At 36.4% G+C, this 18,712-nt stretch overlaps 2 protein-coding genes across 3 annotated transcripts; both read right to left on the bottom strand.

Annotated features, from left to right (window-relative positions):
• Positions 1 to 530: 530 nt before the first annotated feature.
• Or2n1n (olfactory receptor family 2 subfamily N member 1N) lies at positions 531 to 3,308 on the bottom strand. 2 transcript variants are annotated; one of them, XM_087597924.1, is made up of 2 exons: positions 3,273 to 3,308; positions 531 to 1,445 (listed from the first exon to the last, which is right to left on the bottom strand). In XM_087597924.1, the coding sequence occupies exons 1-2, from the start codon at positions 3,306 to 3,308 to the stop codon at positions 531 to 533; spliced, it is 951 nt and encodes a 316-aa protein (XP_087454050.1).
• Positions 3,309 to 14,121: 10,813 nt separating this feature from the next.
• On the bottom strand, positions 14,122 to 15,060 carry Or2n1l (olfactory receptor family 2 subfamily N member 1L). The gene is given in 1 exon segment (NM_001000892.1): positions 14,122 to 15,060. A coding segment is annotated over 1 exon segment (939 nt).
• Between the last annotated feature and the right edge of the window lie 3,652 nt (positions 15,061 to 18,712).

Genomic DNA, 18,712 nt, shown 5'->3' on the forward strand with positions numbered 1-18,712 from the left:
CCTCAATTCCTCATACAGATTACATGCATATTTATGTTTAAGAGAACTTTAGAGGGTATTTTTAAAAATATGCCCATAAATAAAGTCTATAAACTACCAAAATAGTTTATTAAAAGCAGTCCCTACTTAACAGTGAATTAGAAAACACAAGATTAGAAAAATGCAAGGATTTATTCCACAAGTGAAAAATTTTAAAAACGGATGAACGTTTATTCTTTAGTTTTCATGAGAATTAGCTTGAAACAACATAATTGCACTATAAACTAAGTGATTGTTTTAGCACTCAATGAAGAAACTATTTCTAAATATACCAAAACAATGAATTTTAACTTTTTTCTAAGCAGAGTATGCATATTGTTTAATGCTATTGAAGATTAACCATTGTCTAGCATGATTAGAAGAAACACAAGGAAAGAGACATGACTTACAAGAACATGTAAAAATAAAAAGAAAGATGAGTTTTGTACAGGGAATGAGTTGTAGAAAAAGTCTCTAATTTGTATATTATTTTATAAAACATCCAAAAGAATTCACTTTGACATAAAAATATTCCTGAATAGATTACCTAATGCCCCCTTTACATCCTTGTTCCTCAGAGTATAGATGAAGGGGTTCAGTGTAGGAGTTACTACTCCATAGAAGAGAGCCATGAACTTGGGTTGGTCTTTTGTTATAGAGGAGGGAGGCTGAAGATACATGCTAATGGCTGGCCCATAGAACAAGAGAACTACAATGAGGTGAGAGGAACATGTCCCAAAGGCCTTTTTCCTTCCCTCTGAAGATTTGATTTTAAAGACAGCATGTCCAATACTAGCATAGGAAGCAAGAATTAGACACAGAGGAACAGCTAAAAGAAAAATGCATACCACAGACAGAGCAAGCTCATTTGTGTCTTTTTCACCACAAGCAATTTTTATGAGAACTGGAATCTCACACACCAAGTGATCCATTTTGTTGTGGCCACATAGAGGCAATTGCAGAGTCATAGTGGCCTCTGTGACAGCATAGGAAATTCCAATCAGCCACACAATGGACACTAACAGGAAACAGTTACGCTGATTCATTATGAGGGTATAGTGTAGAGGTTTGCAGATGGCTACATATCGGTCAAAGGACATAAGAGCCAGGAGAACACACTCTGTAATTCCCATTGTGTGGTAGAAATAAAGCTGAACTGCACACCTCATGTAGCTGATGGTCTTTGTGGAGCTCCGAAGGTTAGTTAGCATCTGAGGCACAATGCTTGTGGTGTAGCATATGTCCAGAAAGGAGAGGTTGGTGAGGAAGAAATACATGGGGCTGTGGAGAGAGGGATCAATTGTGGACACCAGAATGATGGCAATGTTTCCAATCACGGCTGTGGGGTATGTTACCAGAAGAATAATAAAGAGAGAAAGTTCCAGCCAGGGACGGTCTGCAAAACCAAGTAGAATAAACTCTTCTGGGTGACTTGTATTGATCAGTGTCATTCTCTGCAATCTCACTCTTCTGTAGTAAAGAAGTATCAAGAAAGTTAGTATTGTAAGAGCAGAAAAGCCTCACAATTCATTGGTTATGACTATGGAACACAGGATTGGCATTCCACATTCAAAATGTCATGGTGATTGTTAGGAAACAAATCAGTCCACATTGAAGACCTTTGATTTATCTTCAGTAATTAGGTAAAAATGTGACAAGGGATACACATTTCTATAATCCTTCTCTAGTTAAAAAATAAAGTGTTATTTTTCTGGAGTTGGCTGAACAGCTTGCAAATCTGAACTGATGAACACCAAGTTTACTTATAGGCACATTCTCCAAACATAAAGTACAAATCAAATATAGAAAATTTTGACATAGTGTCTGGATTTTAGATGCACAACACTTAAACAGAAGAGAAACATGAATACACAACCATTCATATACAAATATATTCCTACATGCACACAAATTATTGTAACAGCTCAGGATTAACTTCTATTTCTGTTACAACATTTGAAAGGTTGTTTTGAATTATCTGACTATACATGTGACATAAAGGTGAGGAGCTAATTTTAAGAGCAGTGATAAATGCATTACTGAAACATCATAGAAATATTTCCAGGAATCAGTCAGGGAAGTTAGATTAAAAAAAAACTCTGAGATCTTAGTATGGAAAATTGGCTGGTCCATTTCTATCTTCTTGTCTAAATTGTCAAAACTTCCTCATGTGAAATGAATATATTTAAGATATATACAAACCTCCTTTATGTACTTGAGATTGAGCAAGGACTTTTAACACTATTCACATTTTTTCTCCATATTTGTACAATTGTCAAAATTCCCCATTTATAAACCAAATGAGTTAAGCCACTGTTGCAGTGTTATTCTTTTGTGCCATATATGTGCTTTATTGTATAAATATTTAGTGGAAGTTTTGACATTAGATAATTTGTGATAAATTATTATTAACTCATTCATCTTCTAGATGTATTTATTTACCAACTGAGTTCAATGTTTTCTTTTATTGTAAAAATTGTGCCAACAATCTGGGACACATTGATTTTTTTTCTTATTTACACTGATATTGTAAATATATTTTAACTCCAAGAGTCTTTTGTCAGTAGTTATCTTAATTCGGACAGAGTGACATTCAAATCCCAGTAATTTTGTATTTCCTGGATGTATCCCAGTACTTCCTAGCTACATTAAATGATGATACAATAAAATCACGGGTGAGAATTAAGCAATAATGGTTCATGTACACATTTTATTTATGAGTGTTTCATATAAACTCATATCTGACATAAAATGAATATTCAAATATTATGTTATGATAACATTCGATTGACCAAATCTGAGTTATTTCTCTACCAACTCACATCTTCAAGGTGAACCATTTTTTTATATTTAAAGGGAGTTCTCAATCTTTCCTTCATTGAAACCTCAGGGCCATCCTGTGAGGGCCCAAATAAAACACTGAGATCAAGATATAAATCATGTTCTATGACTACACATTAGGTAAGATGCACAAATTGAAAAAAAAACAGAAACCAAATAACCTTGTATGTTAGAAAATTAATAATTCCCACAACTTAATTTTAACACAATTTAAAAAATTATCTGCTCCTATAGGTGTTTTGCTTCCATATATACCTGTGCACCACATGTGTGTCTGTTGCCCACAAAGGTCAAAAAATGCCAAAGGATACCTGGAACTAAAATTAATGATTGTGATCTCTATACGAATACTTGGGATAGAACCCCGTTCCCGTAGAAGAGCAATCAATGTTATTACCTGCTTAGGCATCTATCCAATCCCTCAAACAACTTCTTAATGCGTTTTTCATTTTGTGATAAGTACTGGAACAAGCCTTTCCCACACTTAAAATCCTTTACCATTAATTCCCTCATAGGATAACCTTTTTCCTGTATTTTAAGATATATAACGATGTTTTCCTCCCCTCCTCTGAATTACAAACACACACACACACACACACACACACACACACACACACACACACACACACACTTCCTCTCTTCCCCCATATCCTTTGTTCCTATTTCATTTCAGAAAGGAGTAAACCTTCAAGTGATATCAATGAGCACTGAGGAGAAGATGCAGTAAGACTAGGCACAAGCCATTACATCAATGCTGCCTGAGCTCACCCAGTAGGAGAAAAAGAGTCCCACAGGCAGCAAAGTTGACAGAGACACCTCACTCTTATTAATCAGAGTCCATAAAAAGTGGATGGAGGTAGAAAAAAATCACCCCAAGTAATGCAACCCAGACTCAAAAAGACAAGCATGATATGAACTGAGTTATAAGTGGATATTAACTTTTAAGTAAAGGATTATTCAGAAATGTGACACAATTTCAACTCACAGGGAATCAGTGTTTAAAATCACTGATCAAAGGCAGGCTATTGGTCTTAGCATGCTGCTTGCATTTTCATACCAGCATATTATATTCACATTCATTTCGATAAGACATGCCATTTTTTTTTATGTTATAGTAATTTGGCTTTGTAGATTGTAATGATTTGTAGATTTGTAAAAAGCTGTCTTTATTTTTAAACACACTTCATTAAATAGTATTTTTATCAGAGACTAAAGCTTTAGATGAAACTCATGAACAAGATTAATCTCATTTTAAACATGATTTTATTATATAAACTGATTAAACATCAATACTTTGCTCACATAATCAACATCTGAAAAATATACGGCTTATAGAAACTTACCTAAGTTGTTCCTAAGGCCACTGAAATAGATACACACAAAGCTTATGAGTGGCTTTTTGAAATGAAGCTGTCTTTCTATGTAGTAATTAGATACTGCAGCCCACACTTTCCACCTTTCCTAGGATTGCACCTCATTTAATACAGATGTCTCTTCACTCATCTTATTTTGATAAATCCCCCTTTTTTGATTAAAGATAAATTTAATGGAAAGATATTTCAGTTTTTCCTTTTCACAGGCAGAGAGATTCTAGTATGAAGAGGAGAGTTTAAGATTTGCTTTAGAACTCTCAGGTACTGAGTTCATACAAAGAAGCAAGAAGGAGGGAAAGCTCAAGTTAGGAAAACATTAATAGAGAATATCAAGAAGGCTTTTATGTTATGTTTCTTTGCTATTCCCGAGAGTCCTGTGCATTGTGTTTACAGACATCTCATTTAATTTTTTCCTCTGTGAATAGACAAAGTTCCCTGGGAAAGAGTTCTCTGAGGACATGCTTCTCCTGCACAATTAGTTACCTGGTGTGCTGAAGATAGAAGACAATATTTTTTGCAGCGGGAAGCATTGAAATAAATTGATTTCACTTCTACACACTCTAAACACCCACTAAAAAGCATACAGTTAAAGATGAGCTTGTTTGAATCAGTTATTCTGAGAAATATAAATGAGAATGATATTGTACATTACATTAACTAATGGTATCATATAAGATTTTAAGATTTAATTTTCTCTATTATATAAAGAAGGGCAATTCAAACCATAAGAATAATAAAAATAATAGACACTGAATTTACCCACTGTAAATAATCTACCAATACCAAGAAAAATTCTATTTGGTATTTTATCGCAATTTAAATCCAAATCTTTTTTTTCCAGTGTTTGCATCTCCTGTATATTTTTGGTGGGAGAACTGCGCTCTGATGGCACCCAGTAGTCTTGGTTTCTGTTGCTTAGGTTCCTGTGCTTGTCTCTCACCATCAGGTTCTCTCTGGTGTTAGCCGGTCTAGCTGTGTCTGACAGTGGCTTGACCCTGCTATAAGCCTGTGAGTCACAACTACTGGGAGAACAGCTCTCCTCCAGTGGGGTCTGGGTACAGAGAGCTGTGGCACAGGGTCAGCTCAAGGCTTGGAGAGAAACCGGAAAGTTCCTGTCCCAGACTGCTCCTTGGTGCCTGTGTCCTGAGGAGACCAGGGGATTTCCTTTTGGGCCAGATATGTGAGCATAAGTGGTGGTCTCACCTGTGCTCTCAGGTGAGAGTGTCAGCACGCTTGGGAGACCAGCTCTCTCTCAGCAGGATCTATGTACAGAGTGCTGTGGCACAGGGTCAACTCTGCGTAGAGGCAGAAACGGGGAGGATCAGGTGCCAGATTGATCCTCGATTCCTGTGTCCTGAGGGCTTTGCGAGGGTTCATCTTGAGCCAGAAATGTGAGTAGACACGGTGGTCTCCCTTGTGCTCTCAGGTGTCATTATTTCTAGGAGACCAGCTCTCTCACCAGAGGATCTGGGTACAGGGAACTGTGGCTTCTCACCCTTTTCTACAGTGTAATAACTCCAACTCCCTCTCATTTATACACTAGAGAACAGAGAGATAAAGGAGTAATGAGAAGATTGGGGTAGAGGGCTCAGAGACCCCACGGATAACTACAAATGCTGGCACATGGGTTTCTCTTTCCTGACTTGAAGAATCTGAACAATCTTAACTCAAAAACCTTGAGGTAGGTCTCCCCAAAGTCAAGAATAGCTTCATTTTTGTTTGAGTCAAGATGTTAGCTCCTTTTTTAGTTATTGATTAGACCCCTGATTTCTTCAATGTTCTGATTGAGGAACAATCTGGTAGTTAAATTGCCAGGAGTCATGTAGTTAAAGCTAAAGATTAGCAGGTGACCTTCCTGAGATGCTTCTGCCATGGACTGTAAAGCTGACAGATTTGCTCCTTTAGGCATGGCTGAGGAGATGCAATTGAGGTAAGATTTGTGGAAAATATGCTTTTCCCATAATTATTAAATATATAATAATCACAATGTGTTGACCCATCCTTTCGCACAGAATTCTGCAGACGTGTGGAGATATTCTATCTTGGCATGTGGCCATATGCACAAACACATAATGATCCTATAGAATTCCTAATTCGATCTAATACTTTTATGACAAAAGCTTTTAGAGATGGTCTCAGTTGCTAGAAAGATGTCATAAAGTTAGAATCAAGAATCAAATGAGCCCACTCTCATAATAGTAAGTAAAGTCTGCATAATAAAAAAATAAAATGAGCTGTCATAATTACTCTAAAAAGTGAAATAGACTTGGGGCAAATTTGTGTTCAAGGTAAAATATTTAAGTCCAAGGATAAAATCATGTGTGTGCACTATTATAAGGCAAGGCTATGAAAGAACTATTACTTTGAGCTTATAACAAGTACATAAAGCAAAATGCTCCTTTGAATTTAATATCAACATCTTTCTATAACTCCCACTCTACATAACATTTGATCTCAGTGGTAATTTTCTGAAGAACTTTTGGTCAAAGAAGGTATAAAATGATCTGGGAATAGAAAAAAAAAGTTTTGGTTCAATAGTTTGCCTTGGGCAGCTCTGTCCCATCCATGCAGCCCTCCATTCCGCCTTTCTTCCATCCATCCATCCATCCATCCATCCATTCACACAAAGTTATGTTTCTTTGTCTATATGTATGTGTATAGGTATACATATATTTGTAAGGATGCATAAATATTTGTGGAGTTAATTGTGACAGTCTGGGTCTGGCCAGAGTGTGTGTATATGAATGTATTTGTGTCTGTGCATATTTGCCTGTATAAAGTATCTCAAATGTTTTTCTTCTCTTCTTCTCTGGTTCACAGAGAATTAACCACCGTAGCCAAAGAAACTTTTGGCTGACTCACAAGTAAAAGGAGCACTAGCAATTATCCTTTTATTTAATTCCTTGATGCTTAACAGCATATTTCAATTGCCAAATACTAGTGTTTATTAAAGTACAAGTAATAAAGAGTTGTATTTCTCTAGTTCTTAATGAAGCACAGAAAAGTATTAAAGTATTAAGTTTTCAGCATCTAATGAAACAAAGAACTTTAAGAATTAGTTAAGAATTTTAGCTCAGAACCTTAAGAAGTGTTGTTTCGCAAGCATGCATTAAAGCACAAAGAGTTAAATAAAGCACAGAAAGTTAATGTTTAATAAAGCAAAGAGTTAAAAAGAAAGGAGCCAGTAGTTTTAAAGAAGCAGAAAGAAGGTTTTTAGGATTTTTTAAGAAGGTATCAGTAAGCATTTAGTATACAGAGCTCGATGTCCAAAGACCATCAGTCTTTAAAAGTATGTCTAATGATGGGACCCACTCTAACTCATTCCAGCCTGGACAGGCTGGTGGCATTAAATTCATTTAATAGTCATTTTCTTGAGAAGTATAATACAATTTATTTGTGAGAAAGAACCACAATACTAACAAAATAAAACATCAAAACCTACTTTAATAATTTTATTTAAATGTTTCTAGACTCCCTTCTAGCCTACCACCCACAAGAGACAGTGAAAAGGAAAGATTAGTAGGCCAATGGAAGATATGCACCTGATAGGAACTAGTTCTTCAAGGCAAATCCAATACATGTAGTCAGGATCTCAGCAGTTTAGTTCACATGACTCATCAGCAGTAGCTCGATCCACTTACAAACACCATTCACAAATCGACAATAGCACTTTGATCCAGAAGATACCATGAACCTCTGCCAATTGTCCAGAGTTCACAGAAGTGTCAAGAAGCCACCAGAATACCACCATAAGTTTTTTGGTCCTTTTCTGTTAACAAAGTCATGACACACAATGATCAGAAAGGAGTCGCAAGGAAAACCAGTATCACACAGTATTCTCAGTAAAGAAACACAGCATCAGCAAAGCCCAATGAAGACTTGCAAAGACTGGCAAGGAAAACCAATACCACATAGCGTTGTCCACTATAGGACAATGGTGGACAATAGGCTGTTATATTTATACCCTTTCCAAACATGACATGTTCTCTCAAGTATCCTCTCTAGCAAAAGATCACCTGTCCCCTTTTCAGGCAGCTTCCAGAAAAATACCACATGTCTGTTGTCAGGAAACCATCCACCCATGTGTCTGCATCAGCAAAAACATCCTCTAATAAGACCATTTCCAGAAAAACACATGGCACAACTGATTTTCAAAGGAAACCAAAAGTTTTCACTTCAGCAATTTTTCTTACATTTTCACTGTACTGATTTACTTCAGATTGTACTGAGAGTTGAAACATGAACATCCTGCAAATTAAATGACTTTTGAACTTCACCACAGGCCTCTTTTATTTACTATGAAACTTTATTTATTTTTATTTGTGTGGATGCATCTGTTTGAGTGTGTTCCACATGTGCACAGGTGACTGCAGTTGCTCGAAGATAGTGTTGGATTCCCAGAGGCTGGAATTACAGAATAACGTGGTTGCTAAAAACTAAACTCAAATCCTTGGAAGAATAGGAAGCTCTCTTAATCAGCAATACAACTCATCAATTTCTTATTTTTACTTGAGACATCTCCAACTGAAAAAGATCCTAGCAAAGACTCATGCAGACCCATGCAGGCTCCATGATTGCTGCTTCAGTCTTTGTGAGCCTATACGAGCCCTGCTTTAGGTCATTCTGTGGGCTGTTATGTTGTGGTGTATTTGATGCCTCTGGAAGCTACAATCCTTCTCGCCCCTCTTCTGAAGGGTTTAGATTGTCTGTGGGTCTCTGCATCTGCTCCCATTAGTTGCTAGAGAAAACCCGGCCTAGTTACCTATGTATGCGTGTAGCAGAAATCGGAATATAATTAGAAATGATTTTTTTTTCTTGGTCAATTGTGTTTGGTTCTGTGCTGGGTCTATGGGCCATCACACTTCGGTCTCCTCGAAAAACAGGCATTGTTAAGAATGGGCTACCTCACATGATTGAGGCATCAAGTTAAAACAGTCATTGATTGGCCATTCCCACATGATCTTCACCACCTGGTGTTGTGAGATCATCATTAGCTTTTCCAGCAGTCACATCACATATGTCTCCTAATGGTGTGGAAAAAAGTTATGACAAGATAAGGGGGTATTCTATAGAATTGATAGCTCTAAGGCTGTTTAAAGAGGCTATGATTTCATGTGGGCTGCATTAGCCTTCTCTGAAATAAATTCAAAGTAACCGGGCTACTCAAAATAGAATTATACCCCATGACTGGAAGGCATTGATACTATATGATGGTTCCCCATTGCAATGGATAACATGTTGGAGGGAAGCAGGTACATATATTGAACAGTAAAGTAGATTGAAGGGAATGAATATAAGAAAGACCAGTTGCTAATTCAATGCTAGCACTATGATATATAAGAACAGATTCAATATGTAGATGCTAGTACGGAATAATATCACTTTGTGACTTAAGAGCTTGGGGAAAAGTTGAGGAACCCAGGAAAACAGTTCCTCTCATTTACAAAGATTATATAAGGCTCTAGAGTAAACTGCTTTACCAAAATTGTACAAAGATTAGTCTCAGCTGTGAACAAAGGCAAATCAGATCGTCACACTAAGCAAGTGTTCATAGAGACCTTGGTGTTTGAAAATTCAAATACTGAATGTAAGAAGTTATAAGATCATTAAAGCTGCAGGTATCGCCAATGGATGAGTGAAGAAGGGATACGACCAATAATGGTTCTAACAGGTACCATGCTATTATAATAGATTAAACTTTGTGGGTTTCCCTGCTCTTGGAGTTCGATAAATAAACTCCATGAGGGCAGTGGTAGCAGAGATTGTCAAACAGGAGGTTCAGAAACCCTTTAATATATACAGTGAATGACCACCCCAAGACAGCTTTGTCAGTACTCAGATCAATTTTACTTAGGCTCATTAAAGACTTATCAACTCTTAGGGAACTGAAGACAGGGACATCCAGGATGGGCAAAAGTCATTAGTTTGGAGTTTAGGTTTTGTGGCATATCTTCTTAGCCAGGGGAAGCAAATTTCTGGAATCTCAGGTACTGGTTGAATAAGTTTTTACAGGAGGAAGAAAATTGATCCTATAAACTAGTTGAGGCTATGACATTCCTAAGGTAGAGGTGAGTGTGGGCAATTAGAACATCCCAGAAGAGGGGAGAGAAGGAGAAACTCTGTCAACAAAGAGAATACTCCATCATGTGCAGAGTCCCAGAATGCTATCCAGGCAATATTAGGCTTTGACCTACAGTAATTAGTAATTTTCCCACAAAGCCATTGTTAAAGGTATCTGATATCAATATGTCCAGTGCTTTAATTGCAGGAAATACGGTTACTTGCAAAGGGACTGTGAACAAACCACCAAAGATCTCAGACCTCAAAATTCCTGGTGCATTATTTGTGGTAAATGTGATTATTGGCAACAAAATCATGAACAAGGCATTTGTAAGAACAATGTTTTTTCTTAATAAAAATCAGAAAGAAGCCTAAGCATCCAGGGTTGTGCACATTATGTGGCAACGTTGCCTTTCAGTGGGAAAATGACTATAGGTTCAAAAGAGGCATGGAAAGTACACTCTTTCCATCAGGAAATGTCCTTGGGATTTAGACTCAGGGCTCTGCAGCAAAATTATGAGGTATTGCAGCCAAGGAGAAACATGCACATCAAAAAGCCTTAACATGGCATTGGAGATTTAATTCACACTACTGCAATCAGCAAGCTCTTGACTTGGCCACTGGTAAATACCTCATCAATTGCTTAAAATCCAAAATTTAAAATAGCTCTTACTGTTTATGATCTTTTGTCCTCAGGTATTGTACCAATGTTCTTGGAAGGAATGGATTGGCCTGGCAAGGATACATTGCATACCCAAGAATTATATGTGAAGATTTCAAGGGAGAAATAAAATTACAGCTCATGTACAAAGAGAACAGCAATTTAATGGAGATGATATGGTTTTTCAGTTGTTACTGTTTTCTAATATCAATGATAAAACCATTCATGTAGAAAGAATTGGGGACTTGGAAGTACTAGAAACTGTGTGCTGACAAACTGTTGATAGTGTTCAAAAGTTAAAATTAAAAATTGCAATTATTGCAATGGTATTGAAATAGAAAATTTGGTGGATATGGGAGCTGATGTAATTATCATATCAGAAAACATATAGAATTTAGAATGGCCAGTTTACAAGGTTTGTATACAGATTCTAGATATTGAAAAATTATCTTAGATAAATCATGAGATGAGTTAAATGTATGGGAATGGAATGTCAAACAGGAACGTTAATGCCTTGTTTAGCTGACATACTCATACATTTTTGAAGAAGTGGTCTTAAAAGTGTAATTTACTTAGACTAATTCCTGCAATCTAAGAGGAATGACATGATGAAATGAAGGGTGAAATGGTTGATGTTTCTGGGGAAGGTATTGATAAATGTCATCATAACTATCCCAGGGTGTGCAAATGGTCCAAACATGGGATATAAAAGACATTGAGTTTCAATTTTTATAAGGAGGAGGGCACTGGTTAAATATCAGTGGTTCTACCCTTAAAATAGTTTACTGACAAGTTTGTCTAGACAGATCAATGGTCCATAACAAAGAAAAAAATTCAGGAGGAAGGAGGTTGGGAAGACCTTCTAGAATGTACCAGAGACCTAGGAGGTGAACGACTCTTGGGACTCAAAGGCAGGAATCTTAAATGAAATGCCCTTCAGTGGGGAGAGGGAACTTGTAGAGCCCACCCCTGGGAGAAAGACAGGTCATCAAGTGAGGGATGGGATTGACATTCCACAGTCAAAAACCCGGACCCAGAATTGTTCCTGTCGGAAAGAACTGCAGGGACAAAAATGGAGAAGAGTCTGAGGAAAAGGAGGTCTAGCAACAGGCCCGAATTCGGATCCAGATCAAGGGGAGGCCCAAAAACTGGGCTTATGACTGAGGCTATGGTGTGCTCACAAGAAGGGGCCCATCATGACTGCTCTTCGAATGAGGCAACAAGCAGCCATAAGAGTTGGAAGCAGATATTTACACACAAGCAATGGACAGAAGCTGCTGACCCCTGTGGTTGAAATAAGGAAAAGGTGGAAGAAGCTGAGGATGACTCCCCTGTAGGAGGACCAGCAGTATCAAATAATCTGGACCCTGAGATCTCTCAGACACTGGGCCAACAACCAGGCAGTGTACACCAGCTGATATAAAACCCCAACACTTATACAGCAGGGTTTGGTCTCAGTCAGAGAAGATGCACCTAACCCTCAAGAGAGTGGATGCCCCAGGGAGTGAGGAAGGCTGCTGGTGTGAGGGGTGAGGTGGGTAGAGACATCCTTGTGAAGATGGGGGAGAAGGATGTGGAATGTGGATAGTCAGAGGGTGGACCAGGAGGGGGAGAAAATCAGGTCTGTAAAAAAAGATTAAATATATAAATAAAGGGTTATTTATTTAAAAAAATTTAACTCATCAGGGAACAAATGAAAAGCTGATATTTACACAAGATTGAGACAGGAGAATCTCTGAATAAGGACTGCAACCTGATATATATGAGAATGAAATTAGCATTTTAATTGTCACACAGTGCAGAATTACCTCATGCCTACACCTATAAACGTTAGCAGATAAAGTGTAAACTTTAGTAGGAGGAGACTGCAAGATGTATTTGTGGAACACATACCTCCCAAACTTGGTTGTATTTTGGTTATTTTGCTTTAAACTCAGTCTCTTATTGGCAAGAAATATAATATTATGGAATTGATTTTCTTTGCCCAAAAATAAAAAATCAAAGAATTACATAGAAAATAGTTTCTGACTTCATCATAAAAGTTAGAATACAACTACACTAATTGTTAGAAACAGATCTAGCAGACAGATACTAATTATAGTAGCTTATCCTAACATGATGCCATTATTGGCAATCCATGAAGATTGGTAAAAAAAAACATTCATGTCAAGAAACCTGACTCATCTTACATTTTTTACTCATATTTATCTCTTTACTATGAACTTCATTTAATTATTCATAAATTAATGTAATATCACAAAGTTCCTAAGCCATCAATTTATTATAATGATTAAGTGATAAATAAAAGTAAAATTCTCAGTGTTGTTCCGGGAACTGTCCTAGATTTCTCAACTGATGTTGATGTACATTTGGAACATCCATATGTGAAATTCATATATTTATAAAAACTCATATTGTAGAAATAATTAATTTCTCTTTCAATCCAAATTACAAATTACTAACTCTCATGCTTTAAAATGCATTCTATATAGCTACAAGTATGTGCATACAAATGTTTCCATGCTGTCATTACATATTTTTTTTGCTATTTAACTGTTTAAGATATTTAAAATAAATATTTTAAGAAAATAATATATTCATCTTTTGCCATACACTTGTTGGTATTTAATGGTATGTTCCTCAAATCCTCATATAGATTACATGCATAATTATGTTTAAGAAAACATTACAGGGTATTTTTAAAAATATGCACATTAATAAAGTCTATAAACTACCAGAATAGTTTATTAAAAGCACTCCCTACTTAACAGTGAATTAGAAAATGCAACATTCCTCAATGTAAGGATTTATTCCACAAGTGAAAAATTTTTAAAAATGGATGAATGTTTATTCTTTAGTTTTCATGACAATTAGCTTCAAACAACATATTTGTACTATAAAGTAAATGACTGTTTTAGCACTCAATGAAGTAACTATTTCACAATGTACCAAAACAATGAATTTTACCTTTTTTCTAAGCAGAGTATCCATATTGTTTAATAGTATCCAAGATTAACCATTGTCTAGCATGATTACAAGAAACACAAGTAAAGAGACATCACTTATAAGAACATGTAAAAATAAAAAGAAAGATGAGTTTTGTACAGGGAATGAGTTGTAGAAAAAGCCTCTAATTTGTATATTACTTTATATAACGTCCACAAGTATTCACTTTGACATAAAAATATTCCTGAACAGATTAGCTAATGCCCTCTTTACATCCTTATTCCTCAGAGTATAGATGAAGGGGTTCAGTGTAGGAGTTACTACTCCATACAAGAGAGCCATGAACTTGGGTTGGTCTTTTGTAATAGAAGAGGGAGGCTGAAGATACATGCTAATGGCTGGGCCATAGAACAAGAGAACTACAATGAGATGAGAGGAACATGTCCCAAAGGCCTTTTTCCTTCCCTCTGAAGATTTGATTTTAAAGACAGCATGCCCAATACTAGCATAGGAGGCAAGAATTAAACACAGAGGAACAGCTGAAAGAAAAATGGATACCACAGTCAGAGCAAGCTCATTTGTTTCTTTTTCACCACAAGCAATTTTTATGAGAACTGGAATCTCACACACCAGGTGATCCATTTTATTGTGGCCACATAGAGGCAATTGCAGAGTCACAGTGGCCTCTGTGATAGCAAAGGAAATTCCAGTCAGCCACACAATGGAGACTAAGAGGAGACAGTTACATTGATTCATTATGAGGGTGTAGTGTAGAGGTTTGCAGATGGCTACATATCGGTCAAAGGACATAAGAGCCAGGAGAACACACTCTGCAACCTCCATAGTGTGGTAGAAATAAAGCTGAACTGCACACCTCATGTAGCTGATGGCCTTTGTGGAGCCTCCAAGGTTAGTTAGCATCTGAGGCACAAGGCTTGTGGTGTAGCATATGTCCAGAAAGGAGAGGTTGGTGAGGAAGAAATACATGGGGCTGTGGAGACAGGGGTCTAATATGGAAGCCAGAATGATGGCAATGTTTCCAATCACGGCTGTGGGGTATGTTACCAGAAGAAAAATAAAGAGAGGAAGTTCCAGCCAAGGACGGTCTGCAAAACTAAGTAGAATAAACTCTTCTGGGTGACTTGTATTGATCAGTGTCATTCTCTGCAATCTCACCTTCTGTAGTAAAGAAGTATCAAGAAAGTTAGCATTGTAGGAGTAGAAAAGCCTCACAATTTATTGGTTATGACTATGGAACACAGGATTGGCGTTCAACATTTGAAATGTCATGGTGATGGTTAGGAAACTACTCAGTCCATATTGAAGACCTTCGATTTATCTTCAGTAATTAGGTAAAAATGTGACATTTCTGGAATCCAAACTCTAGTTAAAAAATAAAGTGTTATTTTTCTGCGGTTGGCTGAGCAGCTTTCAAATCTGAAGTAATGAAGGCCAAGTTTGTTATAGACACAGTCTCCAAATATAAAGTAGAAATTAAATATAGAAAAATTTGACATAGTCTCTGGATTTTAGATGTACAACACATACACAGAACAGAAACATGAATGCACAACCATTCATACGCAAATACATTCCAACATGCACACAGATTATTGTAACAGCTCAGGATTATCTTCTATTTCTGATACAAAATTTGAAAGGTTGTTTTGAATTATTTGACTATACATGTGACATAAAGGTGAGGAGCTAATTTTAAGAGCAGTGATAAACGCATTACTGAAACATCATAGAAATATTTCCAGGAATCAGTCAGAGAAGTTAGATAAAGAGCTCTGAGATCTTAGTATTGAAAATTGGCTGGTCCATTTCAATATTCTTGTCCAAATTGTCAAAACTTCTGCATGTGAAATGAATATATTTGAGATATATACAAACCTGCTTTACGTACTTAGATTGAGCAAGAACTTTTTTTTTTTTTGGTTCTTTTTTTTTTGGAGCTGGGGACCGAACCCAGGGCCTTGCGCTTCCTAGGTAAGCGCTCTACCACTGAGCTAAATCCCCAGCCCCTGAGCAAGAACTTTTAACACTATTAACGTTTTTTCTTCATATTTGTATAGTTGTCAAAATTCCCCATTTATAAGTCAAATGAGTTAAGCCACTGTTGCAGTGTTATTTTTTTTGAGTCATATATGTGCTTTATTGTATAAATATTTAGTGGAAGTTTTGACATTAGATAATTTGTGATAAATTATTATTAACTCATTCTTCTTCTAGATGTATTTATTTACCAACTGAATTCAATGTTCTCTTTCATTGTAAAAATTGGAGCAACAATCTGGGACACATGGATTTTTTTCTTATTCACATTGATATTGTAAATATATTTTAACTCCAAGAGTCTTTTGTCAGTAGATATCTTAATTCAGACAGAGTGACATTCAAATCCCAGTAATTTTGTATTTCCTGGATGTATCCCAGTACTTCCTAGGTATAGTAAAGGCTGATACAATAAAATCAAGGGACAGAATAAAACAGTGTTTTGAAAGCTATGAATGTACACAATTTATTTATGAGTGTTTCATATAAACTCATAGCTGATATAAATATTCAAATATTATGTTATGATAACATTCTATTGACCAAATCTGAGTTATTTCTCTAGCCAAATAACATCCTCTAGGTGAATCATTTTTTTATATTTAAAAGGAGTTCTGAAGCTTTCCTTCATTGAAACCTCAGGGCCATCCTATGAGGGCCCAAAGAATACACTCAGACCAAGATATAAATCATGTTCTATGACTACACATTAGGTAAGATGCACAAATTAAAAAAAAACAAACCAGAAACCAAATAACCTTGTATGTTAGAAAATTAATAATTCCCACAACTTAATTTTAACACAATTTTAAAAATTATCTGCTCTTATACGTGTTTTGCCTCCATATATACCTGTGCACCACATGTGTGTCTGTTGCCTACAAATGCCAAAAATGCCAAAGGATACCTGGAACTAAAATTAATGATTGTGATCTCTATGTGAATACTTGGGATAGAACCCAGTTCCCGAGAAGAGCGATCAATGCTATTAACTGCTTAGGCATCTATCAAATCCCTCAAACAACTTTCTAATGAGTTTTGTACTTTGTGATAAGCACTGGAACAAGCCTGTCCCACACTTAAAATCCTTTACCATTAATTCCCTCATAGCATAACATTTTTCCTCTATTTTAAGATATATAACCACCTTTTCCTCCCCTCCTCTGAATTACACACACACACACACACACACACACACACACACACACACTTCCTCTTCCCTGCAACATCCTCTGCTCCTATTTCCTTTCAGAAAGGAGTAAGCCTCCGAGTGATATCAATGAGCACTAAGAACAATATGCAGTAAGACTAGGCACAAACCCTTACATCAGTCCTCGAGCAGCACACCCAGTAGGAGAAAAAGCGTCCCACAGGCAGCAAAATTGACAGAGACACCTCAAACTTATTAATCAGAGTCCATAAAACGTGGATGGAAATAGAAAAAAATATCATCCCAAGTAATGCAACCCAGACCCAAAAACACAAACATGATATGTACTCAGGTATAAGTGGATATTAACTATTAAGTAAAGGATAATAACACAGTACACAGGTTCCGAGAGGTTAGGTGAAGAGGAGTGGTCTACAGGGGGTGCATGAATCCCCCTGGGAAGGGGAAATAGTATCGGTTTCGTGGGTGGTCTGGAATATGAGAAATGTCAGAGGCTTTTAATTTTCTTATTCAGATATGTGACACAATTTCAACTCACAGATAATCAGTGTTTAAAATCACTGATCAAAGACAGGCTATTGGTCTTGGCATGCTGCTTGCATTTTTATACCAGCGTATTATATTCACATTCAGGTCAATAAGACATGCCATTTTGTTTATACTACAATAATTTGGCTTTGTAGATTGTCTTTATTTTAAACGCCCTTCATTAAATAGTATTTTTATCATAGACTAAAGCTTTAGATGAAACTCATGAACAATATTAATCTCATTTTAAACATGATTTTATTATATAAACTGATTAAACATCAATACTTCGCTCACATAATCAACATCTGAGAAATATACGGGTTATAGAAACTTACCTAAGTTGTTCCTAAGGCCACTGAAATAGATACACACAAAGCTTATGAGTGGCTTTTTGAAATGAAGCTGTCTTTCCTATGCAGTAATTAGATACTGCACTCCACACTTTCTACCTTTCCTAGGATTGCACCTCATTCAATACAGATGTCTCTTCACTTATCTTATATTGATAAACCCCCTTTATTTGATGAAAAATGAATTTAAGGGAACGATATTTCAATTTTCCTTTTCACAGGCAGAGAGATTCTAGTATGAGGAGGAGAGTTTAAGATTTGCTTTAGAACTCTCAGGTACTGAGTTCATACAAAGAAGCAAGAAGGAGGGAAAGCTCAAGTTAGGAAAACATTAATAGAGAATATCAAGAAGGTTTTTATGTTGTGTATCTTTGCTATTCCCAAGACTCCTGTGCATTGTTTTTACAGACATCTCATTTAACCTTTTCCTCTGTGAATAGACAAAGTTACCCGGGAAAGAGTTCTCTGAGGACATGCTTCTCCTGCACAGTTAGTTACCTGGTGTGCTGAGGATAGAAGACAATCTTCTTTGCAGTGGGAAGCATTTGAAATAAATTGATAGCATTTCCCCACACTCTGAACACCCACTAAAAAGCACACAGTTAAAGATGAGCTTCTTTGAATCAGTTATTCTGAGAAATATAAATGAGAATGATATTGTACATTACATTAACTAATGGTATCATATAAGATTTTAAGATTT

This window comes from Rattus norvegicus, chromosome 20 (assembly GCF_021556685.1).
Source record: "Rattus norvegicus strain SHRSP/BbbUtx chromosome 20, alternate assembly SHRSP_T2T, whole genome shotgun sequence".
NCBI classification, from domain to species: Eukaryota; Metazoa; Chordata; class Mammalia; order Rodentia; family Muridae; genus Rattus; species Rattus norvegicus.

Excerpts from the sequence above, each read along its gene's own strand:
- Or2n1n (XM_087597924.1), bottom strand. The coding sequence starts at position 3,308 with ATGAAAAACGCATTAAGAAGTTGTTTGAGGGATTGG. Across the intron at positions 1,446-3,272 it reads GAAGTTGTTTGAGGGATTGG|CCAGAAGAGTTTATTCTACT; the intron begins ATAGATGCCTAA and ends AATACAAGTCAC.